The sequence below is a fragment of the Pimephales promelas genome, chromosome 2 (assembly GCF_988280905.1).
Source record: "Pimephales promelas chromosome 2, fPimPro1.hap1.1, whole genome shotgun sequence".
Taxonomy (NCBI): Eukaryota; Metazoa; Chordata; class Actinopteri; order Cypriniformes; family Leuciscidae; genus Pimephales; species Pimephales promelas.
In genome coordinates, this window is record NC_142770.1 from 47,937,853 (window position 1) to 47,965,615 (window position 27,763).

General features: G+C 40.0%; 1 protein-coding gene across 2 annotated transcripts; it reads right to left on the reverse strand.

The window, feature by feature from the left end:
- Nucleotides 1-1,225: 1,225 nt before the first annotated feature.
- On the reverse strand, nucleotides 1,226-27,670 carry LOC148997675 (uncharacterized). 2 transcript variants are annotated; one of them, XM_089119052.1, is made up of 3 exons: nucleotides 27,562-27,588; nucleotides 15,216-15,284; nucleotides 1,226-4,612 (listed from the first exon to the last, which is right to left on the reverse strand). In XM_089119052.1, exon 3 carries the CDS (start codon nucleotides 4,602-4,604, stop codon nucleotides 3,033-3,035), a length of 1,572 nt encoding a protein of 523 aa, XP_088975178.1. In that variant the 5' UTR covers nucleotides 4,605-4,612; nucleotides 15,216-15,284; nucleotides 27,562-27,588; the 3' UTR covers nucleotides 1,226-3,032. The 2 variants fall into 2 exon arrangements, with proteins under 2 accessions (XP_088975178.1, XP_088975177.1); XM_089119051.1 differs by lacking the exon at nucleotides 15,216-15,284 and having other exon boundaries at nucleotides 27,562-27,670.
- Between the last annotated feature and the right edge of the window lie 93 nt (nucleotides 27,671-27,763).

A 27,763-nucleotide genomic window follows, 5' to 3' on the forward strand; every position in this document is an offset into this window, starting at 1 on the left:
TGACATATAGCTTATCACGCGCTCTCATGCGTTTATTTTTTTAGCATTTTTGGGAGTAGTAAAATGTACATATGTGGTTTCAACAACCAGATGCATTTACACATGTTCAGTTTCATCTGGAATGCGGCCCAGACCACCTCCTGAAGTGTTTATTTCACTGTACAGGATTATAGAGGAAATCGCAGTGATCAGAGAAGGGCTCATTCAGCCCATCAGGCAATTGTTTAAGCATGTATGGGTTAGAAAACGGGTATTTTTAATATGAAATGTTGCGCAATGCACCTTTAAGAACAGCAGTGATTAAAGTACTTTAATACATTTTATAGTAATAATGGAGATTAGGAACATTAAAATAACAACCACCTGACAGTATTATACTGTACAGCTTATATTTTCTACAGCACACCCCTGTAATGTTTTTACAGTATTAACTGCTGTTGCAGATTACAGTAGCTACACTGTAAAATTACAGCATTCTACAGGCAAATCTAGCTGCCTGTAGTTTACTGTAAATTAACAGGGACTTTTTATTTACAGTGTATAAATGTATGAAGCCCACTATAAATAGGTATACTTTCTGTTAAATTGTAACGACTAATTTTGTACTAGAAGCATCTTAGTTGTCCAAAAGTAGTGCTGAAGTTCAACCAAATTTGTTTTTTAATATACTTGTTTGTGCTAAAGTGGAACTATTCCAAGTATACTTAAGTAGACTTTAAACGCTTTAAATACACTTTTGTAATTACGTTATGAAATGCATAATTCACTCAGCATAAACCTCAAATGTACTTTGGTGACATCACAATTCATTTCAATTACACTTTAAGAGTGTTGAACATACATTAATTTTATACTGATAACATATTTTTGTGCTTTTAAACACATTGCAATGGAATTCCAAGTAAACTTGAACTATAATCAATATTGTGTGCTTCAAATACAATAAAGTGATGTTATAAATTATGGAACAGCTTAAGAATTTGCCTTTTACTGACACCCACCAGTATACCAGTCTCTTACTTATCTGGAGAACATCAGTGAGACAATGAGAACAGATTATGTACAATGAATGTAGGAACCACTACAGACTGGGATTGAACCCGGATTGCTGCGACACAAGCTCATTCGTTTTACCAGTGGCAACACCAACTCAAATACAGTCAATTGTATTGGACATTTAATAACAGGTCAACAGAGGATTTAACACTAAAGAATTACTTCAGTATTTAATTGCAAATTTAATATAATTTATTGCAAATTGCTCGTTACATTTGCGCTGTAGGCAAAAGTTGTGTTTGGAAATTCTCCCATTACAGCACCTGTTGGCAGAATCAAATTATCTATTTTCTTTGATTTGCACAAAAAGAAAGTCTCATCTAAAAACAATACATAGCATCATCTAAAATAATTTAATCATTCTCAGAATTGAAATACATGGCGAGACTTGTGTCTTTAGCTGCAATGAGTTTCCTTCTGACAAATGTGCCAAATCCGAAACACAGATTACCATTAGTGTGCAATCTATTGCGTTTGGTTGTTCAGATAAAGCACAGCATTGTTGGTGAATGGGATGGCATTGTCTTTATGGCGTGTTTGAAATAGATCATGTTTGAAACATAGATCAAGCATAGCGGTCTGACATGTCAACTTCTGGTTCAACCAATGATAGACGCTGGGCAGGCCAATGGGTGTTAAGGTTTAGCAGGCAGTTACAGTGTTTTCAAGTCATCTCAGAAAGAATATACTGATTAGATCAAATGCACAAGAACATCAGCACAACTCGTATTTATGAGTTTTGGTAACTTTGGATTTCCTTAAGAGTTTCTGAGTTAGGTGCGTGATGGAGAGAAAACATGCAGAGGAAATAATTGGAGAGTCTGCCCTATAGTGAAACAACTATACCAAAATATGTTTTAAATAGGCCTACATTTATTTCATGTTACCTATACTACAAACCCATGAATATATTTACTGACATATTGCTTGAGACTTGATATAACTGAGACTGATATAAATATTATAATTAAACTTTATTTGGAGTACTTTTCTTAATATTAATAACATTATTAGTAACGATAACATATGATTAAATATCTTAAATACAAGATATTTAAAGTGTACCTAAAGTATACTTGCAATAGTTCCACTTCAGCACAATCAAATATACTTAAGTTTATCTTTAGTTGAACTTCAGCACTATTTAAAGGTGGGGTATGTGATTTTCTTTTTTAACCATTTTTTTCAAAATCACTTGAAATCCTATTCGTAACCCACTTACTGGCTGTAAATTAGAAGCACTGAAATGAAAATTAAGCAATTTAATCATCTGTGGAACGGGCAGGACTCGAAAAACTCCAGCCAATCATTTTCAAGAACCATCTAATATCATTGGACAGAAAATGCGTCAATCAAACGGTCTTACCATGCCCCCCTCCCTCCAACCCCCTCGCGCACGTGTCCCGTTCTACTACCAACAGATGCGTGGCATTTTTTTTCTGCTTGACAGGTGAGAAGCCGATTGACTAGTAACATTTACTACTAATCAGGGAACTGTATTTACTGACGATATGCGCTTGAGAATTGTAGCTGTTCTAACGTTATAGCCCAGCCATATGTATAGCTAGCTAAACAACCTGTTTGGGGAGGAAGCTGATGTGAGCGATTGTATTTATGCATCTGAGTTTTCGCTCGTGCTTGATTGCGCGTCCATGTTTTTCAAATGGGGCCGGCCGTTTTGCAAATCACATACCCCACCTTTAAGATAGCCTTACTATTTTAAGATAACAGATAACTAAAGTGCATTAAGTACACAATTAGTTGTTCCAATTTAGCAGACTTAAAGTATACCAATTTAGTAGGCTATACTAATTACAATTGCAGGGTATTAAGTACATACATGTACTTGTAAATGTATTTGTAGTATACTTAGCATAAAATAAATGTATTTCAAATACATTTTAGTATATTTTTATTTTTAGGCATATCATGGATGAACACTATTTATTGTCACTCCATTTTCTTTATTTTTTTAGTCATTTATGCATCATAGTGCTCCTCGGATAGTTTTCCTTCTCCTGGGAAAGTTTTCCTTCTCTGGCTCTCTTCTTGATGTTTTCCAGTGATTCAGCTTTTTGAGGCTCTTTGATTTCCTTCATCTTTTCAATCAGAAAATCAGTGTGCAGAAGTGTGATCAGTGAATCAGCGTTGAGTGTGATCATCTGCAGAGTTTCCACACACTGAAAAGCTTCCATCACCAGCTTTACTTTCTCAATCTGTAATTCCTGCAGTTCTTCTTCCAGCGTCTGGACCACAGACACACTGTCCCCAATCTTCCCATCATATTCCTTCTTTAAATCTTCATATGTCCTCGTCTCCTTCTTTGTCTTTGTTACATATATTTTTGCTTCTTTGACATGTTTGGTGTAGTGGCATTTCTTTGTGCACACTGTACAGTGATTATCTTTCATCTTGATGCACCATGAGAGAGGGGTGTAAGACCAGCAGTCTGGATAATGACAGTTCTCCTCACAGACGCTGCAACACATCGCCACACTGGCTACAGAGAGATCAATATCAACCTTCTCTTGATAGGACACTTCAACTTCATACTCAAAGTTCTTATTGTTCTTGACATATTTCTGGTTCTGATTCAGAGCTTTCTGAGTTTGTTTCAGGTCATTTTGTTTTAGTTCCATTATTAGAACTTTTGATTGGAGATTGGAGATGTTTTCTTCTAACTGCTTCCATTTTTGAAAAACAAGCTGTGTCATCAGCAAGGATTTCGGTTTAATGTTTTCAAGAAACTTGAACAATCCTCCCATTCCTCTAAAACTGAGATTCCATGATTGTTCTTGTAAAATTTCATATTCTTCATCAGCAGCTTCTGACTGACAGTTGTCAAACAGGAAAAACACTGGCTGATTCTGTTCATTCACTGCACACTTGATTTCAGCCTCTTTAACAGCCTTCAGAGCATTTTTAGGAGGAGCTCCAGTTGAACGTGTGAAGAGCAAGATGATGTTTTCAGCGATATCTCTTCCAAATAAAGACTGAACAGCATCAAACATGTATATTTGTCTGCCAGAGAGTTGATTTTGGGTTGAATTAATCACCAGACAAACTGCATCTACTTCACGAACCAAGTCATCAAATCCACTTAAAGTAAGCAACCTCATGGTAATTTTCTTGTCATTCTCAACTCCACGTGTACCTCCATATCCTGGTGTGTCGATGATTGTTAAATGGATTGGACTCTCTTGTAGATAAAACCCATAAACAGTGATGCTGGAGGTCTGACTGTGAACTGATGTTCGGTCACTCTGATCATCTGTGATCTCAAACCAAACCTTGTCTTCTCTCTGAACACCCAACATGTAGTTGATCATCGTGTTGATCAGGGTTGTTTTTCCTGTTCCTGTTTCTCCCACCATCAGAATTGTTTTATAAGGTTTGCTTGTGTCTCTCTCACCAAATGTTATTTTTCTATATGGTTCAGATTGAACCAAATTGTCTGAACTTGTTTGCAGACGATATCGAGCAGGATTTCCATCTTCGATTAAGATCATGTTTTCCTTTTTGCATAAATCTTGTCTTAAAGTAGCCATTTTCCTCTCTGAAAAGTTATATAAAAAAAAACATTATTTTGCACAGCTTGTTAAAACAGAATAATGTTCAATGTGTATTTTTTTTATTGTATTAGTGAAGCAAGGGTACCTTTTTATATATATAAAGGTCTTTATGATTAATAACAAAGTCTTTATAATCAAGCCAACACCACATCGTAGACCCACACTTTCAGTTACTGTCACATATCCTGCCTCTGTGGCTCCCTCTGATCACCACCAGAGGGCACCGTCACCACCTGGTGCTGATTACTGACACCTGGGCCTGTATAGAGTGCCGAAGTTACGACGTCACTTTGTAGGCCAAAATGCGGAAGTGAGTCAGCATTTTAGCACTCCCGGATTTTTGAATGGGTTTTTGCTAATTCGCCTGAAATAAGGTCTGTGGTGAACAAAGCCTCGAAATATTTTCACGTTTTGATCTATGACATAAAACCCACAGTTATAACCTGCTTGTGTTTTTTTAAACTTTATTGTGTCTGCTTGTGTTTTTTTTATTTTGCAAAAGTTTTTTATACAGGCTTCAAAATGTATAAATTGTGGATTAACTTGTAAAGATTATCTTGATAGACAAAACGTGTAAGGGTCACAACTCTTTGTTAAACACAGATCTTATTTTTTCTAATTTTCCAAAAGTCTATAGGGAAAATTCATATCTTTTCGATTGAGGAAACCCATGCGCCGCTTGCTTCCGAGTTGTCCTACGAAGTGACGTCATCACTTCGGCACTCTATTCATAAAGATTCTAAGAATCCTCAGAGAAAACTCTTAATTTAGCTTAAACTTTTACGTAGGAGTCTTAGCTTAAGAGCGATTCGGGACCGATCTGAGAGCAACTCTGAGTAAGGAAAAGACAGAAGGCTTGTTCGACCTCATGCAGCTCTGCGCAGACCGATCGGTGGCTGACTTGAAGCAGTGCACGCATAGAAATTTTGTCCGACTTAATGCAGCGCTGACTCCACGTGACTGTGACGTATGCTATCAAAGTACCGCAAGAGTGTTTCGAGAGTAGCCGGAGGACTCAGCCAGCGCAGTTTCTCAAGAGCGGCTGAACAAGCTCTGATGACGACACAGCTGTTCCATGATTCGCCGGATTCACCGCATGACAACGATCACGTGCGTTTCGTGCTTATTCTCACACTTTTAGTTCCACTAAAGCTCACAAATCAGTTTTTTTTATAACAGTAAACAGTCTTTTCATGTAGTCGCGATGTTATATTGTGTCATGTTTATCATGTTTATCAAAACCACAATATCTCACATATTTTAACAGTGTAGCCGATCTTTATTATTAGGCTATTTATTATGAATTTATTAAATAACCAAACTTCAACAACATAAGGGCAGATCCTCTTAGCGCTGCTGATGACACAGTGAAGTGACGCTCACGTGATCAAGTATTCCAAAGTAGGCCTATATAAAAAACTTTTATTCGATTCCTCCATCCTCATTTCCTTTCCTCGCTTCCTTCCCTCGCATCCTACAGGGGGTGGAGCTGAGACGCAAGGAAAGGAAGCGAGGAAAAGAAACGAGGATGCACAAATAAGAAATGAGAAGCACCCCTAGAGACTCTCATCTTAGTGAGGAGGTGGGGTTGACCCTGTTGCTATGACACAATCTTTTGAAGACTGTGATTGGTTGGTAAAAGAGCCTTTTAAGTATCCACCCTTTTCTGCGCTAAACAATGGGCGCCGCCATGACGACGATGTCGGTAGTCAACTTCCGGTTCCAGTCTGGTCTATGCATTTTTGCCATGTGTTTTAGATTGTGTCATCCCCACATCGCTAAACTAAATTGAAAAAAAAAACATTCCTCAAATGTGATCTGATCACGTTATTTTTTAATAAATCACAGATTAAAACAAAATGAATCTGTGAATGAATCTTTTTCTTTGCTTCATAACTTCCAAAGGATAGCTGATGCATGACTGCACCATCTCCCTAATCCAGCAAATATCCGACAGTTTCTATCACCCCGACTGCTGCAGAATAACAGTACTATAAGGTTAGGCTGGTTAGCCCTTTGACTCCTGTCTACATCTGCTTTCAAAGATGCATAGTCTATATATTTCTCAGGCCTGTGAGGTTAGCCAAAACGTTACGCAGAGTTTCATTCATGAGACCAAAGTCCAGTTTGCGCGCTTTCGCCTCCGTCATGATCATCTATTGTTTACTATATACTTCTTATTTATTAAAACCAGGCGATTGGTTGATGAAACATTAATTGCAATTAAGATACAATTAGTGAAAAACAGACAGCAGGAAGTAGAAAACCGTCACGTCAGTTGAATCTGCTATGAATCACGGGAAGGCAGAAAAAGGTGGATAGAGTTTACTCGCACACAAGCACATTATATTTATGTATATATATACATACTTTTTTTTTTTTTACCATGCTGTTAATTTCCTAAGGTATTTGATTGGCTTAGAATGTTTAAAAAATTGTTCCACTCTTTCCAAAACTGATTGCTGTCTATTTAACTGATGGTTTGAATGTTGGTTTTAATATAGCAAACATCGAATAAAAAACGAGAAAGGCGAGAAAGCCCGACTGGACAGAAGAACCGTGTTTACTGTTAGCCCAGTTAGTGAATGAACACTAGGCATCATTAAAGGAAAATTCGGTCAGGGTGTCACAGCACGGGGCAAGAAGTGGATGTGGGAGCCTGTAGCACAAATTATTAACGGTTCATTCCCCTGCTTGTGCGCACCAGGGAAGCTGTTATATTCATCACTGCAGTTTTTTGAGCCTGCAAGATGGGAATGTCCAGTGGCCTCTTCTGCGACACAAGAAGAGGTTCTGAAAGTGCTGTAATTGTTTGTGTGATCACTGCTTACAGAAGGTTGTGACAGACCCAAATCACTGTTGCTTTATTGCATTTTCCCATTTGCCAAATATCTTAAGATAACTTTCATTTCTGGCAATATGGCATTCCTGCGCTGTGTCTGAGATATTAGCCTGTCTCTAATAAGATCAGTCACAAACATGATCCCTGCATGATCTCATCTATAGTGTCTTATTAACTCACTGTCATCCATTGTCTGCAACACATTTATTCTCTCTCTTCATCGTTCTTCCATTTTCTCCTCTGCTAAAGAAACTCTTAAGCCTCTTAAAAGTCCTCATCCGTACTCCTAACAATTTTGACCTTAAGACCTCTTTAAAGGGTTAAGATGCTTTCTGAATTACTTTTTTCTTTACTATGATTTTTTCTTTAATTGTAAGAGTAAACGTCCACATTTCTGAGAATTTTCTTAGAATTTTGACACTAGGGGCTACTCTGCACTAAGATTCTTTATGAATACGGGCCCAGATATTCAACATCAATCCAAAACAATTGGGTAAATACACATTCAAAGAATAAATGTTTTATTGATTCTTCTTCCGTGTTACAAAAGATGCATGTTGTCTCCATATCTCTAAAAAATCTTGAGACTACTTGTCTCACTGGATAAATCAAATGAATTATCTTATATAATAACTTATGTAATTTCTTTAACTTTATTAGTAAGATAGTATTTACTGGGTAAACTCCAGGGCCTGTATTCATAAAGAATCTTAATGCAAAAAGTAGCTCCTAGTGACAAAATTCTAAGAAAATTCTTTCCTTCGTTTACTCTTAAAATTAAAGAAAAAATCCTAATAAAGAAAAAAGTAATTCAGAAAGAATTTTAACCCTTAAAAGAGGTCTTAAGGTCAATTGTTAGGAGTACGGATGAGGACTTCTAAGAGGCTTAAGAGTTTCTTTAGCAGAGGAGAAAATGGCAGAGAGACGGAGAGGGAGAAGAAATGTGTTGCAATAGATTACAGTGAGTTACTAAGACGGTATGAGATCGTGCAGGGATCATGTTTGTGACTGATCTTATTAGAGACAAGTAAATATCTCTGACACAGCGCAGTGCCATACCGGCAGAAATGAAAGTAATCACTACATTAAGATATTTGGCAAATGGCAAAATGCAATAAAGCCGCAGTGATGATTTGGGTCTGTCACAACCTTCTGTCAGCAATGATCCTACAAACAATTACAGCACTTTCAGACCCTCTTATTATGTCACAGTTTTTATATCCCACCTTATTATGTCCCACCGTGCAGGCTCAAAAAAACAGCATTTATGAATATACCAGGCTTCCCTGATGCGCACAAGCAGGGGCGTGAACCGTTAATAATGTGCGCTATAAGCTCCCACGTCTGCTTCTTGCTCCGTTTTTTTCTTTAATGATGGCCTAGTGTTCATGCACTAACTGGACTAACAGTAAACACTGGTCTTCTGTCCAGTTTGGCTTTCTAATCTTTTATTCCTTGTTTGTCATATTAAAACCAACATTCAAACCACCACTTGAATAGAGATCAATCAGTGTTGGAAAGAGTGGAACATTTTTTATAGTTCTAAGCCAATCAAATACCATGGGAAATTAACAGCATGGTAAAAAAAAAAGAAGGGATTTATATATACATAATATAATGTGTTTGTGTGTCTGTCTGTCTGTCTGTCTGTGTGTGTGTGTATGTATGTGTGAGTAAACTCTATACTTAAAATTGCTCTTTTTTTCCTTCTTGGACAACCAACCAATCACAGTCTTCAAAAGATTGTGGCATACATAGCAACGGGGTCAGCCCCGCCTCCTCACTAAGATGAAAGTTTTTTTTTATCTTTTCCTTACTCAGAGTTGCGCTCAGATCAGTCCTGAATTTCTCTTAAGCTAAGACTTCTACGTAAAAGTTTTTAAGCTTAATTAAGTGTTTTCTGAAAGGATTCTTAGAATCTTTATGAATACGGGCATCTTTCCATTCAATTGGATTATACAATGAGTTTCAAAAAGGTTTACATTTAGGCAATAATGTAGTCCTACATAATTCTCTAATATAAAAGTTATCACATTTTTTGTCTATAATTTTATTAATAATATATTTATTGGTAGTATATGTGGAGATAGATTCAGAAGATACATACAAAAAATTGAATAAGGCCACTAGGAATGGCACCAAATACTACTGCAAACTCTTTAGCAGTTACAGGGATCTTATAATAGTTCAGGAATTCACAGTAATTAAAATGATGTCCATTACTCTTAAATAACTGTCTGACCAAAATAATATCATTCTTGTACCAGTTTCTATAAAATAAAGACTTATTTTTAAAGGTAATGTATTTATTGTTCCAAATCAAAGATGTGTGTGGAGAAAAGTTAGGCTTATAAATGAGCATCCATAATAAAAAAAAAACCTGTTTATGAAAAGAAGAAAGCTTTATCGGAACCTTATTTACGTCAAAAATACACCTAAAAAAAAATTGAAACCCCCCATCTTCCAAATGTATTCCAAATGTTTCCTTTAGAGTTCAAGTAGTTCTTTATCTACTTATTCTTAAATACGGAATTCGCAGTATTAAAGTCAAGTGCATTAGACCACCATCCTCAATTGGATTGCAACGGATGTAACCCTCGTTCCCTCTGATCCAAATTCGACGAAACTCAGTCAGCGTGAAGTCAAGACATTGAGGATGAAATTTTGCGAGGGTATTTTTGATATCTCGAACGGTTTGGCCGTGGCGAGGAAACAAAATTATGGCGAGAAACATGAAACAGGAAGTGTGTTATAACTTTTGCATACATTAACTGATCTTGATGAAACTTAAGCAGTGTGTTCGTTGTAAGAGGCCAATCACATGGATGTGACTATTGTGAGTCAAACATATAGCGCCACCAACTGGCACCAGGAAGTGTTTCACTTTAAAAATGCTTTGAAATCACACTCTTACTTTTACTCGATTTGCTTCAAACTTCATCCGTATAATGTAAACACACGCCAGATGAAGACCTGTGAAAGCATTATTTAATATCTAAGATAATGTTGCCATAGCAACGCATCAAACTTTAATTAGGGCCTAAGCCCTGAAAGGGCGAAGGCCCTATTGTTTTCCTTGAGGTTATTCTTCTTTTCTATTATTATTATTTTTCTTACGATTATTCAGGCACTTTTGGGGCCCTTAACGTGCTCAAAAACTTTTGAAACTTTGCACACAGGTCAGAACCCGCGGCCATCAGGGCCGGGCTGAAGATGGTACCCGGGCTTGGCAGGGGGGATCGACAGCGCCCCCTTGAACGGGGTCTGAAAATTTGGTCCATAAGTCAAACACGCTTGCATGTAATAATATGAAACTCGGTACACACGTAGAACTCATCGTTTCATATATACTTAATACTTTTACTTTTTACCCCAGCCCAACAGGAAGTCGGCTATTTAGGGTTCTTTGTAAAACACAAAACGGTCAGCGTGAAGTTAAGACATTGAGGATGAAAGCTTGTGTCGGGATTTTTGATATCTCGAACGGTTTGGCCGTGGCGAGGAAATGAAATTATGGCGAGAAACGTGAAACAGGAAGTGTGTCATAACTTCTTCATACATTAATTGATCTTGGTGAAACTTCAGCAGTGTTTTCGTTTTAAGAGGCCGATCACATGGATGTGACTATTGTGAGTCAAAGTTATAGCGCCACCAACTGGCAGCAGGAAGTGTGTCACTTTCAAAATGCTTTGAAATCACCCTCTTATTTTTACCCGATTTGCTTCAGTCTTCATCTGTATAATGTAAATACACGGCAGATGAAGACGTGTGAATGGATTCTTGATATCTTTGAAACTGTTGCCGTGGCAATGCATCAAACTTTACCATTCTTTTAGGATGCTTTTGAGACTCTTCAAAAGAGTCAAACACACTTGCATGTAATAATATGAAACTCTGTACACTTATAGATCACATCAGGCCAAACAACTTTCGTGCTCTAAGTTTTACGACAGTTCAAATGGAAGTTAGGAATTATGGGTTGTTTGAATAAATCTCCTAGGAGAAATACATCAAATTACAACGCATGTGTTTACCAATCACCACCAAACTCGGTGTGCATGAAGTCAAGACATTGATGATGCTCAATTCCGGACGGATTTTTGATATCTCCAACGGTTTGGCCGTGGTGAGGAAATGAATTTTATGACTAAAAAAGGACACATAAAATGTGTTATAACTTTGCTCGTTTTACCTACATTTACAAAACTTGCCACGTATATTGTTCTCGTCAAGCCGATCAACTTTCTAATTAACAGTAAGCAGCTCAGACCAAAAGAAAGTCAGATATTGTACTTTGGATATGTATCTTGTCTGTATCGGTGTCTGTGTGTGTGTGTGTGTGTGTGGGGGGGGGGGGGTTGCTGGTGTCTGTGTTTGTGTGTGTGTGTGTGTGTGTGTGTGTGTGGCTGACTGTAGATTTTTCCTGCATGTCCTTATCTTTTTGCATAACAATTTTGTATTTTTTTTAATGACAAAATATGCATATAACCCTAATCTTTTAAATGTATAGTTTGCTTTAAATAAAACTAAGATAAATTGGTAAACTACAAATTGGTAATTGAAGCTGAATGAATTTAAAATCCATGTGCTATATTTCAATATATTTGCTTTCCTTAATATTGTAAAACACTAACCTCATTCTCATCTGAATTACAAATATTTTTTTTTTCTGTATAAAATAATAAAATAAACAGATTAGTGCTCTGTTTGAGGACAATCCTGTGTGGGGAGTGGGCAGGGGGATTTCTCTGTTGGGTGAGATTTAATTAATTTTGTTTTTCAAGGTAGCATTCTAATCAGGTAAAGCAAGTAATATTCTCTGTCTTTATATATACTTGTGCAAAGTGCCCGTGCAAAATCAGTTTTTGTGTGTTTTTTTAGTAATTGTTGGTTTGGTGTGTTTGAGTGCTCATTGTTAGAAATACACAGCAAAAGTTCAGTGACATTTTTATTTGTTTGTAGCTAATCTAAACAACGTCAAACTCGGCACTGCACCCGTAGCAAGACACCCGTCAAGTGTGAAATCCATCAGACTAACACAAACACACACACACACACACACACACACACACACACACACACACACACACACAGAGACGTTCCTGTAATTTATAGATAGAATTCCTGCAATTTATAGATAGATAGTGCAAAATGCCCGTGCAAAATAATGGCCGTGTGTTTTTAGCAATTGTTAACTTGGTTTGGTGTGTTAGTGCTCAAATGAATAAGCGTGACGATTCAGGGAGGAAATCTGCTTTCTTCATCCCTCTGTCTGTGGTCCTGCGCTAATAATGCCCGTGTGTTTTTAGCAATTGTTAACTTGGTTTGGTGTGTTTGAGTGCTCAAATGAATAAGCTCGACGATTGAGGGAGGAAATCTGCTTTCTTCATCCTTCTGTCTGTGGTCCTGCGCAGTGCTAGCCTGGTAATACCAGACTCTGCTACTTCACTTTGCTTCGTAGACAGAGTCTGGAATGGCATAATAGAGAAGTGTTTTCTCTCTCGCAAGGGGGCGCTTCTCTGAAGTTTAAAATCATTGGTTACCCGTAAGCCAATCAGATAAGTTTATTTATGACGTATGTTATGCGCCGACAAGGCCGCATCGAGACATTATGCATCGAACTCAAATCTATGATCGAGCTTCCACTGTAAACAGGGAGCGGCGCTTTTGTAAGGGCTGCAAAATGTGTGCCAACCGGGAATGAACAATTCACAAACTAGGTTATTTATATTACTGAGTTGCGGCCGCCTCACGAGTCATGAATAGGAAGTTCATTTTACTGATTTTCAGAGTCATTCGAGTCATTTTGTTTATTTAAGTGGTTTAATGTTTTAACAGCCAAATTCCCCGATCATATCCACCTACGCAATGTTGATCATATTCTGAATTAAGAAATCATAATGCAGTAAAAAATGATTTACAGGGAACATAAATCACTTTACCTTGCTTCCGAGTCTTACGTTCATTTGTCATGTGACATACACAATGAACAGATTGTTCATGAATCACATATCTGGGACTAATGCAGCAGGATGTCGAAACGAAATATGGTGGATTATTATTATGATAATAAGAGCGCGCCCAGGAGCGTTCACAGCCGAGGAAACCGGCGTTATTGTCATGGCCGTAAAAGACAGAGAACTGACGTTGAATGGGGGTAAGTTATGTCCTTATAGTTATGCATATAGTTATGGCCAAACAGGTCTGATCCGTCATTACTACAATTAGCCGGAAAAAAATGGGTAGCCTAAATGCCTAAGCTTGAAGTGTTAATATTTGTCCTTGTTATAATGATTTGCAAAAATTAAAAACGTCTGCACGCGCCAGTCCTAGCTGTAAACACTGATGATGCGAGCGAAATACTGGAGTGGCTGTAAACGACTTTTGCTTCAGTTTGAAAAACCCCGGAATGTTCTCCATAACAGAGCGAATTGCATCCCATGTCTTGTTTCCCATTTCTGCGGTTGTTTCGGTATTCGGTTTTCGATTTCTCTAACCTACAATGTACTCCTCGGCGCTTAGCGGCTACGTCACGGCTCTCAGCCCGCCCTCTGTTCGTTGACTGGCCGGCTGTTTTCAGGCCGGTGGAAAACTGAAAAATAGGCCGCTATCTCAGACTGACTACAGGAGCGAAATGAAATTAGCGGAAGTAGGAAGTCTGACATAGTCAGGCTAGCGCAGTGCTCAGTCAGTTTGCAGTGTGAGAGGGGGAGTGGCCAGCGGCTAGAATGGCAAAAGCCAATGTGTGCTTCTTTTAGCGATATCTTTTGCATTTCTAATCCAAAGAACTTCAAACTCGGCACTGCACTTACTCGTGCCCATAGACACTTGTGAAGTTGGAGATCCATCGGACTAAGAGTTCAAGAGATATGCGATTAACAGACAGACACACACACACGGACAGACAGACAGACAGACAGACGTTCCTGTAATTGATAGATAGATAGATAGATAGATAGATAGATAGATAGATGTGTGTGTGTGTTTGTTATATATATATATATATATATATTTTGCAGAGCCCTCACTGATGCAAATGTTACTCAAAAAAAATACACTTTAGAATCAATCCTCCGTTTATTCGATCACATTGCCTGTAACACCACCGCGGTGTACGCTCAAAAACAACAACCCCCACACTTCCGGGAACTTCATAATAAGAGTCCCCTTTTTCCTTTAGTAAACAGTCATATGAAATCGTAAACAATATTCAGCACAGAGGTTCAATGTACATTAACACATTTTTTACTGACTTAAACTTAACAAAAAGCTCTTCAGCACACTTCTCTTCGACAGTCAAAGCGGGGGTTAAGTTTTTGCACGTCGTGCAGAATAACCCTCTTTATATATATACACCGGCTTATATATATATAAAACATATCAAACACATATCACATACAGTATCTGTTCAAAGTGAACTATCCCTTTAATAAAATTATAGATAAAAAATGCAATAACATTTACTGTATATTTGAGAATTATGTAGGACTACATTATTGCCTAAATGTAAACCTTTTTGGAACTCATTGTATAATCCAATTGAATGGAAAGAGGTCTGGACTGGAGTTTACCCAGTAAATAGTGTCTTACTAATAAAGTTAAAGAAATTACATATAAGATTATTAATTTGATTTATCCAGTGAGACAAGTAGTCTTAACATTTTTAGAGATATGGAGACAACATGCATCTTTTGTAACACAGAAGAAGAATCAATAAAACATTTATTCTTTGAATGTGTATTTACCCAATTGTTTTGGATTGATGTTGAATATCTGGGCCCGTATTCATAAAGAATCTTAGTGCAGAGTAGCTCCTAGTGTCAAAATTCAAAAAAAAAAAAAAATTCTTAGAAATGTGGACGTTTACTCTTACAATTAAAGAAAAAATCCTAGTAAAGAAAAAAGTAATTCAGAAAGCATCTTAACCCTTAAAAGAGGTCTTAAGGTCAACATTTTTAGGAGTACGGATGAGGACTTGAGGCTTAAGAGTTTCTTTAGCAGAGGAGAGATGGTAGAAAGATGAAGAGGGAGAAGAAATGTGTTGCAGACCCACTAAGATGAGAGTTTCTGTCTTTTCCTTACTCAGAGTTGCTCTCAGATTGGTCCCGAATCACTCTTAAGCTAAGACTCAAAGTTTTTAAGCTAAATTAAGAGTTTTCTGAGAGGATTTTTAGAATTTTTATGAATACGGGCCCTGATATTTAAATGCACCGTCTATCTGGTAAAGATATATATATATTTTTTTGTTATACAAAAATAAGAGTGTGGAGAAAAATTTGGTGATTAACTTAATAATAATTATATATGGAAATTAAAGCTGCAAGCAGCGATGGGCGGGCCCTCGCACCTGTAGCGCGTCGGGGTGTGAGGCGGCCGCGTTGCATATTTTGCAGCTCAGCCGGTGCGGCTGTGAATTTGCTACGCTGCTTAATTAAAGGTCACTTCCTGTTGCCAGCCGGTGGCGCTATGATTGTGGGTGAATGTCGGCATGTAGATTTGTTCAGGGCGGGACTCTTGTCAAATGTGTACAATTTGGTTCAGATCTGGGCATTTACAGCCAAGTTACTACAACTTCCTGTTTCATGGCGAATCATCGACGCCACGGACATGCTTATGGACGAAAACGCGCAGATAGCACAACTTTACATCGTCAATGCCTTTAGAAGGCACAGCAGAAATGTGAAGTCGATGCGACCAATTCCCTAGGAGGAGATAGTTAAAGTACGTAATGAGTAAATCATCCTAAAATGGCGGTAAAATTAGAAATGGCCTACTTCCTGTTGAGTTTAGGGCATCACTCCAAGAGACTTTTCTGTGCGTCTGGACATGGTAGATGTACCACAGAAATTTCGTACATGTCGGTCAAACATGCGGCAGGGGCTGCTTCGTTAAAGGTCACTTCCTGTTGCCACTAGGTGGCGCTATGAATGTGGGTGAATGTCGGCATGTAGATTTGTTCAGGGCGGGACTCTTGTCAAATGTGTAAAATTTCGTGTAGATCTGGGCATTTACAGCCAAGTTACTACAACTTCCTGTTTCATGGCGAATCATCGACGCCACGGACACGCCCATCGACGAAAACGCGCAGATAGCACAACTTTACATCGTCAATGCCTTTAGAAGGTACAGCAGAAATTTGAAGTTGATCCGACTAAATCCCTAGGAGGAGTTCGTTAAAGTACGGAGTGTGTAAATCGTCCCAAATCGGTCGCCGAATTCAAAATGGCGGACTTCCTGTCGAGTTTAGGGTATGGGTTCTTGAGGCTTTTTTGTGCGTCTGGTCATGGTAGATGTACCACAGAAATTTCGTACATGTCGGTCAAACAAGCGGCGGGGGCTGCTTCGTTAAAGGTCACTTCCTGTTGCCAGCAGGTGGCGCTATGACTGTGGGTGAATGTCGGCATGTAGATTTGTTCAGGGCGTGACTCTTGTCAAATGTGTAAAATTTCGTGCAGATCTGGGCATTTACAGCCAAGTTACTACAACTTCCTGTTTCATGGCGAATCTTCGACGCCACGGACACGCCCATCGACGAAAACGCGCAGATAGCACAACTTTACATCGTCAATGCCTTTAGAAGGCACAGCAGAAATTTGAAGTCGATCCGACTAAATCCCTAGGAGGAGTTCGTTAAAGTACGGAGTCTGTAAATCATCCAAAAATGGCCGCCAAATTCAAAATGGCGGACCTCCTGTCGAGTTTAGGGTAAGGGTTCTTGAGGCTTTTTTGTGCGTCTTGATATGATACACGTCCCCACCAAATTTCGTGCATGTAGGTTGAACGTGGACGAGGGGCTAATTTTTTCCAATTTTCTAGGTGGCGCTAGCGTGCCATTTTGCCCCGCCCATCCGCGAAACCCACAAAATACGAAATTTTTCACCAGTCCTGACATGCGTGCCAAATTTGGTGAGTTTTTGAGCATGTTGCGGCCCCGAAAATGGCACTTACTTTGCAGAAAAAAAATAAAAATAAAATAAAAAAAAATTAAAGCTGCAAGCAGCGATGGGCGGGCCCTCGCACTTGTAGCACGTCGGGGTCTGAGGCGGCCGTGTTGCATTTTCTGCAGCTCAGCCAGTGCGGATGTGCATTTGCTATGCTGCTACGTTAAAGGTCACTTCCTGTTGCCAGGAGGTGGCGCTATGACTGTGGGTGAATGTTGGCATGTAGATTTGTTCAGGGCGGGACTCTTGTCAAACCTGTTAAATTTCGTGCAGATCTGGGCATTTACAGCCAAGTTACTACAACTTCCTGTTTCATGGCGAATCATGGACGCCACGGACACACCCATCGACGAAAACGCGCAGATAGCACAACTTTACATCGTCAATGCCTTTAGAAGGTACAGCAGAAATTTGAAGTTGATCCGACTAAATCCCTAGGAGGAGTTTGATAAAGTACGGAGTGTGTAAATCTTCCAAAATCGGTCGCCAAATTCAAAATGGCGGACTTCCTGTCGAGTTTAGGGTATGGGTTCTTGAGGCTTATTTCTGCGTCTGGTCATGGTAGATGCACCATAGAAATTTCGTACATGTCGGTCAAACAAGCTGCGGGGGCTGCTTCATTAAAGGTCACTTCCTGTTGCCAGCAGATGGCGCTATGACTGTGAGTGAATATCGGCATGTAGATTTGTTCAGGGCGGGACTCTTGTCAAATGTGTAAAATTTCGTGCAGATCTGAGCATTTACAGCCAAGTTACTGCAACTTCCTGTTTTATGGCGAATCTTCGACGCCACGGACACGCCCATCGACGAAAACGCGCAGATAGCACAACTTTACATCATCAATGCCTTTAGAAGGCACAGCAGAAATTTGAAGTCGATCTGACTAAATCCCTAGGAGGAGTTCGTTAAAGTACGTAGTGTGTAAATCTTCCAAAAATGGCCGCCAAATTCAAAATGGCGGACCTCCTGTCGAGTTTAGGGTAAGGGTTCTTGAGGCTTTTTTGTGCGTCTTGATATGATACACGTCCCCACCAAATTTCGTGCATGTAGGTTGAACGTGGACGAGGGGCTAATTTTTTCCAATTTTCTAGGTGGCGCTAGCGAGCCATTTTGCCCCGCCCATCCGCGAAACCCACAATACGAAATTTTTCACCAGTCCTGACATGCGTGCCAAATTTGGTGAGTTTTTGAGCATGTTGCGGCCCTGAAAATGGCACTTACTTTGCAGAAAAAAGAAAAAAAAATTAAAGCTGCAAGCAGCGATGGGCGGGCCCTCGCACCTGTAGCGCGTTGGGGTGTGAGGCGGCCGCGTTGCATATTCTGCGGCTCAGCCGGTGTGGCTGTGAATTTGGTTCGCTGCTTCGTTAAAGGTCACTTTCTGTTGCCAGCAGGTGGCGCTATGACTTAGGGTGAATGCGGGCATGTAGATTTGTTCAGGGCGGGACTTTTGTCAAATGTGTCAAATTTCATTCAGATCTGGGCATTTACAGCCAAGTTACTACAACTTCCTGTTTCATGGCGAATCATCGACGCCACGGACATGCCCATCGATGAAAACGCGCAGAGAGCACAACTTTACATCGTCAATGCCTTTAGAAGGCACAGCAGAAATTTGAAGTCGATCCGACTAAATCCCTAGGAGGAGTTCGTTAAAGTACGGAGTGTGTAAATCATCCCAAAATGGGCGCCAAATTCAAAATGGCGGACTTCCTGTCGAGTTTAGGGTATGGGTTCTTGAGGCTTTTTTGTACGTCTGGTCATGGTAGATGTACCACAGAAATTTCGTACATGTCGGTCAAACAAGTGGCGGGGGCTGCTTCGTTAAAGGTCACTTCCTGTTGCCAGCAGGTGGCGCTATGACTGTGGGTGAATGTCGGCATTTAGATTTGTTCAGGGCAGGACTCTTGTCAAATGTGTAAAATTTCCTGCAAATCTGGGCATTTATAGCCAACTTACTACAACTTCCTGTTTCATGGCGAAACATCGACGCCACGGACACGCCCATCGACGAAAACGCGCAGATAGCACAACTTTACATCGTCAATGCCTTTAGAAGGCACAGCAGAAATTTGAAGTGGATCCGACTAAATCCCTAGGAGGAGTTAGTTAAAGTACGTAATGAGTAAATCATCCAAAAATGGCGGTAAAATTATAAATGGCCGACTTCCTGTTGAGTTTAGGGCATTGCTCCAAGAGGCTTTTCTGTGCGTCTGGACATGGTAGATGTACCACAGAAATTTTGTGCCTGTCGGTCAAACATGCGGCGGGGGCTGCTTCGTTAAAGTTCACTTCCTGTTGCCAGCAGGTGGTGCTATGACTGTGGTTGAAAGTCGGCATGTAGATTTGTTCAGGGCGGGACTCTTGTCAAATGTGTAAAATTTCGTGCAGATCTGAGCATTTACAGCCAAGTTACTACAACTTCCTGTTTCATGGCGAATCATCGACGCCACGGACACGCCCATCGACGAAAACGCGCAGAGAGCACAACTTTACATCGTCAATGCCTTTAGAAGGTACAGCAGAAATTTGAAGTCGATCCGACTAAATCCCTAGGAGGAGTTCGCTAAAGTACGGAGTGTGTAAATCATCCCAATTTGGTCGCCAAATTCAAAATGGCGGACTTCCTGTCGAGTTTAGGGTAAGGGTTCTTGAGGCATTTTTGTGCGTCTTGATATGATACATGTCCCCACCAAATTTCGTGCATGTAGGTTGAACGTGGACGAGGGGCTAATTTTTTCCAATTTTCTAGGTGGCGCTAGCGTGCCATTTTGACACGCCCATCCGCGAAACCCACAAAATACGAAATTTTTCACCAGTCCTGACATGCATGCCAAATTTGGTGAGTTTTTGAGCATGTTGCGGCCCCGAAAATGGCGCTTACTTTGCAGAAAAAAGAAAAAAGAAAAATTAAAGCTGCAAGCAGCGATGGGCGGGCCCTCGCACCTGTAGCGCGTCGGGGTGTGAGGCGGCCGCGTTGCATATTCTGGAGCTCAGCCGGTGCGGCTGTGAATTTGCTACGCTTCATTAAAGGTCACTTCCTGTTGCCAGCAGGTGGCGCTATAACTGTTGGTGAATGTCGGCATGTAGATTTGTTCGGGGCGGGACTCTTGTCAAATGTGTTAAATTTCATTCAGATCTGGGCATTTACATCCAAGTTAATACAACTTCCTGTTTCATAGCGAATCATCAACGCCACGGACACGCCCATCGACGAAAATGCGTAAATAGCACAATTTTACATCATTAATGCCTTTAGAAGGCACTGCAAGAATTATAAGTCGATCCGACTAAATCCCTAGGAGGAGTTAGTTAAAGTACGTAATGAGTAAATCATCCAAAAATGGCGGTAAAATTAGAAATGGCCGATTTCCTGTTGAGTTTAGGGCATCGCTCCAAGAGACTTTTCTGTGCGTCTGGATATGTTATTTGTACCACAAAAATTTCGTACATGTCGGTCAAACATGCGGCGGGGGCTGCTTCGTTAAAGGTCACTTCCTGTTGCCACTAGGTGGCGCTATGACTGTGGGTGAATGTCGGCATGTAGATTTGTTCAGGACGGGACTCTTGTCAAATATGTAAAATTTCGTGCAGATCTGGGCATTTACAGCCAAGTTACAACAACTTCCTGTTTCATGGCGAATCATCGACGCCACGGACACGCCCATGGACGAAAACGCACAGATAGCACAACTTTACATCGTCAATGCCTTTAGAAGGCACAGCAGAAATGTGATGTCGATCCGACTAAATCCCTAGGAGGAGTTTGTTAAAGTACGGAGTCTGTAAATCGTCCAAAAATGGCCGCCAAATTCAAAATGGCGGACCTCCTGTCGAATTTAGGGTATGGGTTCTTGAGGCTTTTTTGTGCGTCTTGATATGATACACGTCCCCACCAAATTTCGTGCATGTAGGTTGAACGTGGACGAGGGGCTAATTTTTTCCAATTTTCTAGGTGGCGCTAGCGTGCCATTTTGCCCCGCCCATCCGCGAAACCCACAAAATACGAAATTTTTCACCAGTCCTGACATGCGTGCCAAATTTGGTGAGTTTTTGAGCATGTTGCGGCCCCGAAAATGGCACTTACTTTGCAGAAAAAAAAATAAAATAAAAAAAAATAAAAAAAAAATTAAAGCTGCAAGCAGCGATGGGCGGGCCCTCGCACCTGTAGCACGTCGGGGTCTGAGGCGGCCGCGTTTCATTTTCTGCAGCTCAGCCAGTGCGGCTGTGCATTTGCCACACTGCTTCGTTAAAGGCCACTTCCTGTTGCCAGCAGGTGGCGCTATGACTGTGGGTGAATGTCGGCATGTAGATTTGATCAGGGCGGGACTCTTGTCAAATGTGTTAAATTTCGTGCAGATCTGGGCATTTACAGCCAAGTTACTACAACTTCCTGTTTCATGGCGAATCATCGACGCCACGGACACGCCCATCGACGAAAACGCGCAGCTAGCACAACTTTTCATCGTCAATGCCTTTAGAAGGCACAGCAGAAATTTGAAGGCGATCCGACTAAAGCCCTAGGAGGAGTTAGTTAAAGTACGTAATGAGTAAATCATCCAAAAATGGCGGTAAAATTAGAAATGGCTGACTTCCTGTCGAGTTTAGGGTATGGGTTCTTGAGGCTTTTTTGTACGTATGGTCATGGTAGATGTACCACAGAAATTTCGTACATGTCGGTCAAACAAGCGGCGGGGGCTGCTTCGTTAAATGTCACTTCCTGTTGCCAGCAGGTGGCGCTATGACTGTGTGTGAATGTCGGCATGTAGATTTGTTCAGGGCGGGACTCTTGTAAAATGTGTCAAATTTCGTGCAGATCTGGGCATTTACAGCCAAGTTACTACAACTTCCTGTTTCATGGCGAATCATCGACGCCACGGACACGCCCATCGACGAAAACGCGCAGATAGCACAACTTTACATCGTCAATGCCTTTAGAAGGTACAGCAGAAATTTGAAGTTGATCCGACTAAATCCCTAGGAGGAGTTCGTTAAAGTACGGAGTGTGTAAATCGTCCCAAATCGGTCGCCGAATTCAAAATGGCGGACTTCCTGTCGAGTTTAGGTTATGGGTTCTTGAGGCTTTTTTGTGCGTCTGGTCATGGTAGATGTACCACAGAAATTTCGTACATGTCGGTCAAACAAGCGGCGGGGGCTGCTTCGTTAAAGGTCACTTCCTGTTGCCAGCAGGTGGCGCTATGACTGTGGGTGAATTGGGTGAATGTCGGCATGTAGATTTTTTCAGGGCGTGACTCTTGTCAAATGTGTAAAATTTCGTGCAGATCTGGGCATTTACAGCCAAGTTACTACAACTTCCTGTTTCATGGCGAATCTTCGACGCCACGGACACGCCCATCGAACGCGCAGATAGCACAACTTTACATCGTCAATGCCTTTAGAAGGCACAGCAGAAATTTTAAGTCGATCCGACTAAATCCCTAGGAGGAGTTCGTTAAAGTACAGAGTCTGTAAATCGTCCAAAAATGGGCGCCAAATTCAAAATGGCGGACCTCCTGTCGAGTTTAGGGTACGGGTTCTTGAGGCTTTTTTGTGCGTCTTGATATGATACACGTCCCCACCAAATTTCGTGCATGTAGGTTGAACGTGGACGAGGGGCTAATTTTTTCCAATTTTCTAGGTGGCGCTAGCGTGCCATTTTGCCCCGCCCATCTGTGAAACCCACAAAATACGAAATTTTTCACCAGTCCTGACATGCGTGCCAAATTTGGTGAGTTTTTGAGCATGTTGCGGCCCCGAAAATGGCACTTACTTTGCAGAAAAAAGAAAAAAAAAAAATAATTAAAGCTGCAAGCAGCGATGGGCGGGCCCTCGCACCTGTAGCGCGTTGGGGTGTGAGGCGGCTGCGTTGCATATTCTGCGGCTCAGTCGTTGCGGCTGTGAATTTGGTTCGCTGCTTCATTAAAGGTCACTTCCTGTTGCCAGCAGGTGGCGCTATGACTTAGGGTGAATGTCGGCATGTAGATTTGTTCAGGGCGGGACTCTTGTCAAATGTGTAAAATTTGGTGCAGATCTGGGCATTTACAGCCAAATTACTACAACTTCCTCTTTCATGGCGAATCATCGACGCCACAGACACGCCCATCAACGAAAACACGCAGACAGCACAACTTTACATCATCAATGCCTTTGGAAGCCACAGCAGAAATTTGAAGTCGATCCGACTAAGTCCCTAGGAGGAATTAGTTAAAGTACGTAATGAGTAAATCATCCAAAAATGGCGGTAAAATTAGAAATGGCCGACTTCCTGTTGACTTTAGGGCATCGCTCCAAGAGACTTTTTGTGCGTCTGGACATGGTAGATGTACCACAGAAATTTCGTACATGTCGGTCAAACGTGCGGTGGGGGCTGCTACGTTAAAAGTCACTTCCTGTTGCCAGCAGGTGGCACTATGACTGTGGGTGAATGTCGTCATGTAGATTTGTTCAGGGCGGGTCTCTTGTCAAATGTGTAAAATTTCGTGCAGATCTGGGCATTTACAGCCAAGTTACTACAACTTCCTGTTTCATGGCGAATCATCGATGCCACGGACACGCCCATCGACGAAAACGCACAGATAGCACAACTTTACATCGTCAATGCCTTTAAAAGGCACAGCAGAAATTTGAAATCGATCTGACTAAATCCCTAAGAGGAGTTAGTTAAAGTACGTAATGAGTAAATCATCGAAAAATGGCGGTAAAATTAGAAATGGCCGACTTCCTGTTGAGTTTAGGGCATTGCTCCAAGAGACTTTTTTGTGTGTCTGGACATGTTAGATGTACCACAGAAATTTCGTACATGTCGGTCCAACAAACGGCGGGGGCTGCTTCGTTAAAGGACACTTCCTGTTGCCAGCAGGTGGCGCTATGACTGTGGGTGAATGTCGGCATGTAGATTTGTTCAGGGCGGGACTCTTGTCAAATGTGTAAAATTTCGTGCAGATCTGGGCATTTACAGCCAAGTTACTACAACTTCCTGTTTCATGGCGAATCTTCGACACCACGGACACGCCCATCGACGAAAATGCGCAGATAGCACAACTTTACATCGTCAATGCCTTTAGAAGGCACAGCAGAAATTTTAAGTCGATCCGACTAAATCCCTAGGAGGAGTTCGTTAAAGTACGGAGTCTGTAAATCGTCCAAAAATGGCCGCCAAATTCAAAATGGCAGACCTCCTGTCGAGTTTAGGGTATGGGTTATTGAGGCTTTTTTGTGCGTCTTGATATGATACACGTCCCCACCAAATTTTGTGCATGTAGGTTGAACGTGGACGAGGGGCTAATTTTTTCCAATTTTCTAGGTGGCGCTAGCGAGCCATTTTGCCCCGCCCATCCGCGAAACCCACAAAATACGAAATTTTTCACCAGTCCTGACATGCGTGCCAAATTTGGTGAGTTTTTGAGCATGTTGCGGCCCCGAAAATGGCACTTACTTTGCAGAAAAAAGAAAAAAAAAAAAATAACCCTAACAGTTTCAATAGGGTCCTCGCACTGTTAGTGCTCGGGCCCTAATAATAATAATCCTAACAGTTTCAATAGGGTCCTCGCACTGTTAGTGCTCGGGCCCTAAAAATAATCCTAACAGTTTCAATAGGGTCCTCGCACTGTTAGTGCTCGGGCCCTAATAATACTACGTGATCCTCTGTATGTGTGTGTTATATATTGTATAAAAAAAAACACACACACACACATACACAAAATAGTTTAAGAGTGGTCATTTTTCCTTACTAAGCCTAGGTCTGAAAGGCGTTGTGAATAACTTTTAAGAGAAAACTCCTAGCTAAAATATTTTAGTGCGATTTTAGGAGTAGGCCTACTCCTAGTGGTATAAAATTCTTTGAATACGGCCCCTGATCTACTGCCTGTCTCTCATCTGCCTGACACACCCCTGTTCGCTGTTGACTGAACCCTGCCTGTTTGATAAAACGACTATATCTCTTTGAAAAAAAGCGAGATGGTTCTCACTGCAGAACATGAAATCCACGGGGAGGAGTCGGATCCAGATCCAACTCCTTCCACCTTAAATACACCTAAACCTACCCAACTCCGCCCCCTGATCCCTAAACCCACCCCTAATCGCTCTTGGTCCGACCCATCCCCGTTGATCTCATGCACTGCATTGAGGTGCTAATGGAAAAAGCGGCAAATGGATTCCAACTGTAAAGGACGGTATGTATATATACTGTATATATACTGTATATATATATATATATATATATATGAAATTGAGTCATCTTAAATAAAGGCTATAGGTAAATAAGGCAAATTTCTGCAAAGCATTTTTGAGTTCTAAACTTCTGTAGTAGAAATTACTTTTGATATAATTCTTATTAATATTAATTGATTAAAAGTCTATTTAAAATTGAATTTTGACAATTTAGTTGAATAAGGGAATAATCTGTGTCAGACAAAGCATAAACCCAAGATATTCATTTGAAAAGTAAAAATATTCTTTGACTTAGCCTATATAAATATGAATATTTACATATTTATTTGCCCATATTAAAATTGAAGATATGTCATAATAGCAACACTATGAATGTAAATGTAACATTTTCACTTAACTAATTGCAATTATTAAATGTAAAAAATAACACTAGCAATGACATTCTACCTGGGGCATTCTGTGCCAATCCCATCTCAACCCAAGGGTCTAATTTAATCTTTTTACTTAAAAATAAAAAAATAAAAAATTTACTCATCATTGATGTGTCCAAAAATCCCTCATTAACCAATAGCTATTAAAAAGCTTTGATATTCAACATAATAGATTAAATAACATACATAGTAAATTAAATAACTTACAAATATAATATTGCCGATAATTCGTGCTGTTACATGCACATGACTGATGACTTAGAAATTTGAGTACAGTGCAATGCTAATAAAACGAAACAAAGGTCTTCATGTGCTCCATGCCTTTTGATGGTGACCATGAGCAGGGAAATTTACTCTTGCAGTCCAGTTAACCTTATATGCAAGACATTTATTTTACAAATAAATATGTATTTAGATATGAAGACAATGTTAGGAAAACAAAAGGACAATTATTTTCAAATTAATATTACAACTTACCCACTAATAAAAATATAAAATATGCAAATATCTTGCAGTTTTTTTTAAGTATAAAGAATGCATCACACATCATTAGGTAGATTTAATGCCAGCATAATATGCTACAAACGGCTATACATTCATTGTACATAAAATATTATGCCATGTAATTTATCCTTTAATCAGACGTTCAGAAGGGGGGTCATTGGATATTCTTCGCTTTGCCCTAAACTGGTTGAATTTTGTACCATGCTTTGATTAAATATTAGAATATAATATAGCCTACATTAAAATTAAATGTTAACATGTCACATCTGGAAAGGTCAGTGTTCATTCGTTTTTCGATTTAATATCGAAAGTAGTCTGGATTTTTAGGCTTGATTTTATGATTAAGGTTCAGGGGTATAAAATGGATAAACGCTTTGAATATTCGATTTCCACATGTGGGTGGGCATGAAATGCCCCCTTATCCGCTGATTGTTTAACCAAAGTTCAACCCGTGCCGCTTTCAGTTCTTCCGCAGTTCCGTGCAACAGAATAAGTCATCCATTGCTATAACCTTGTCAATTGCGAGTTTATATCCAGCAATTCTGATAAAGTCTGAATTTTGAGATCTAAACTCAATTGTAATTCAATCATAATTATCGTTTTTTTTTTAATTCAGTGGCGGAAACAAGCTTACATAATTTTCTACAGACCTATAAACATAAAATCAAGCCATATTTTCGTTTAAAAAGGAAAGAAAAAAGGAAAAGACAAACGAATAAATGCACCGTTTTCTACTTTCAATATTTATTGAAAAAACAACGCAACGTACACGGACCCCTTGAAGCTATCATAATATTTCGTTAATCAGATTAAACTAAAAATTTCCGGCTATATTAAGTGTTGAAATTCTGACCAAAAGACAAACTTTAAAAAGTTTATTTAGTTTCTTCAGGCTTGTCTAGAGAACTGAAGGCTAAGCAATCATTTAAATGAGCACTATTTGTCATGAAAAACTTACAGTTTGCAACAGATTTTATGCATTAAAAGCAGCTCTAAATGAAGAAAATTAATGAAAACTTAGTGAGAACTCAGTAAAATGATCTACTTACAATATCATCTGTGTAAAACAGTCTGTCCTTCAACTGATTATGAGAACAAAGAACAAGCTCAGAAAGGGCTTTTATAGGCTACGAAGCCAACACCTATTACTGAAGGTCATGTGATTTCTTGGAAATCGAGAACGGGCAGTTTGTGGCTGCAGCTTTTGTGGCTGCATGCAGTTTTGAACTTTATTGTGTCCGGCAGGTAAAA